Source organism: Sceloporus undulatus, chromosome 1 (genome assembly GCF_019175285.1).
Source record: "Sceloporus undulatus isolate JIND9_A2432 ecotype Alabama chromosome 1, SceUnd_v1.1, whole genome shotgun sequence".
Taxonomy (NCBI): domain Eukaryota; kingdom Metazoa; phylum Chordata; class Lepidosauria; order Squamata; family Phrynosomatidae; genus Sceloporus; species Sceloporus undulatus.
This window is the reverse complement of record NC_056522.1, coordinates 194,184,823-194,186,769: the sequence shown is the minus strand read 5'-3', so window position 1 is coordinate 194,186,769 and position 1,947 is coordinate 194,184,823. Positions and strand designations below refer to the sequence as shown.

The window sequence follows — 1,947 nt, the reverse complement described above, 5'->3', positions numbered from 1 at the left end:
TTTTATCTATATATCTTAGAAGGAAAAGCATGGCTTAAACTACAGTTATAAAACTTGACATTCAAGAAAATTCAGACAAATTTCTACAAGTGGTTGTATGTTACATTACATACATTAAGCAATTTGAAAATCTGCATCTATGTAAAAAAAATACATTTAGTAAGTTAGTCTGTACATAGAAACATGCTCCAAATAAGGTATAGCTTTCAAACAAACTGTGATTAAAGCTGTTTTTAAAAAAGCATACCACTGTGGGGTGCCTGCTTTTAATTCTTAAGTAACATACTGTGTGCACTTGCTTGTGAGCTTCTGGGAGACATCCTGTTATCTAGTGAGGGAAACAACGCATTGGACAAGTTAAACTGTTGGATCCAACCCAGCAGCTTTCTCCTTCTTACTTGCTCTTTAGTGATTTGTTTTCCAGTCTTCAGAAAATCATTCTTTGTGGGCTTTTATACTGGGTAACCTCTGCATTTCTGCTAATCATCACTATCATTATCATCTTCACCACAACCACAGCCATTACCACCACCATTGCCACTACTTACCCTTTTACAAGATTTATTTTCTTTTAACAGAGATTAGGAATGACAACTCTCAAAATCTCCTAAAACAGCAAGGTAAATGGACATGCTGGCTGAGGGATACTGAGATATCATGCAGAAAACCCTCTAATTTCACAGAGGTCTGATTCCTGACAAAGTTGCCATCCTGGAAATCCTTTTGAGCTTTTGAGTATCCTGCTCTAGAAGGAAACACAGCCAGTGAGGTCAAGTGCAAAATACATCTTAGCCATTACTATGGATAGCTCCAGATTAACTGAAATTGAGAGGAAGCAGCCTTAGCAGAAGGTGTTCAGATCAGCTTTTCACAGGCGAAGGAGTTGTTGCTGCTGACCAGTTAACAATGAAGAATTAAACAGTATGGCTCTGGCATTGGCACATTGACACCTTTTGGTATGAGAATATAGGAGGCTCCACACCACCATTGTTATGAAATGATAGAAACAGTGCTTGCCAGATGATTCCCATGGAAAGAGATGGGGCTCTTCTACACTGGCCAGAATAATCTGGGCTGCACCAGATTCTCCCTGTTATCTCCTCACTCCATAGTGACAGTGTACTGTTGTCTACACATGCTTCCTGCTGTGCTTCCCAGTGCCACCACTGCCACTGGTGCGAGCTAGTAGTTCTGAAATCAGAAACAAAATGCCTGGTATCAATCACATGGCTGGACTCCTTGATGAGTGAGTTTTTTAAAGGTAAGTTTATTTTTTAATTCATTTTATTTATTTATAGAAAACAGAAAACAACATTTAGGGTAATAATGGACAGTCTAGTATCTTCTCTTCCATCCTGCATTCCATACATTTTGCATTCACTTTACAGTCCAATCTCACATGGCAACATCACTGGAAGCTATGAGGTTTCCATCTTGTAGCTGTTTTTCTAGTTCTGCGCTTAACTGAATGGAGAAATCATCCTCCACATTGTCATCATCCCAGTTGTCTTCCCACACATGTGCATCTTCATCTTCATCTAAACCAGTCCAGTCTTCGGCCAGAAACTCCTTGAACTCGTCCTCCTCCCCCAGTAGCCTCAGATCTACTGGCTGCTTCTTCTCCAACATCATCCGGCTCTAGCCACTCTAGCTCCGCCCCACTCGACTGCCTTAAAGGTAAGTTAAAAAAAAATATTTTAGGCATAGGGATAGGATGGATTAAGTGTGGAACTGGCCTTCCCTCATGAAGACAGTCCATGCTCAAATTAGGGATTTGACCCTTCATTATGTAGACAGGTTGTGGTGAGGGCAGGGGGAGGGGGAAGGAACTGGTTTAATTGGTCTATATAGTCATGCCCAAAGTTGAACCTGGACACTCAGTTATGTCCATCTCAGCATGACTGCCCTCCCCTTATCCAGCATAGAGGAGTCAATGGTTCAGGCCAG

General features: G+C 41.1%; 1 protein-coding gene across 1 annotated transcript; it reads right to left on the bottom strand.

Moving 5' to 3' along the window:
- Positions 1–1,337: 1,337 nt before the first annotated feature.
- On the bottom strand, positions 1,338–1,644 carry LOC121919077 (26S proteasome complex subunit SEM1-like). The gene has a single exon (XM_042445290.1). It carries the CDS (start codon positions 1,630–1,632, stop codon positions 1,396–1,398), a length of 237 nt encoding a protein of 78 aa, XP_042301224.1. The 5' UTR covers positions 1,633–1,644; the 3' UTR covers positions 1,338–1,395.
- Between the last annotated feature and the right edge of the window lie 303 nt (positions 1,645–1,947).

Coding starts and splice junctions, on each gene's coding strand:
- LOC121919077 (XM_042445290.1), bottom strand. CDS start 1,632: ATGATGTTGGAGAAGAAGCAGCCAGTAGATCTGAGGCTACTGGGGGAG.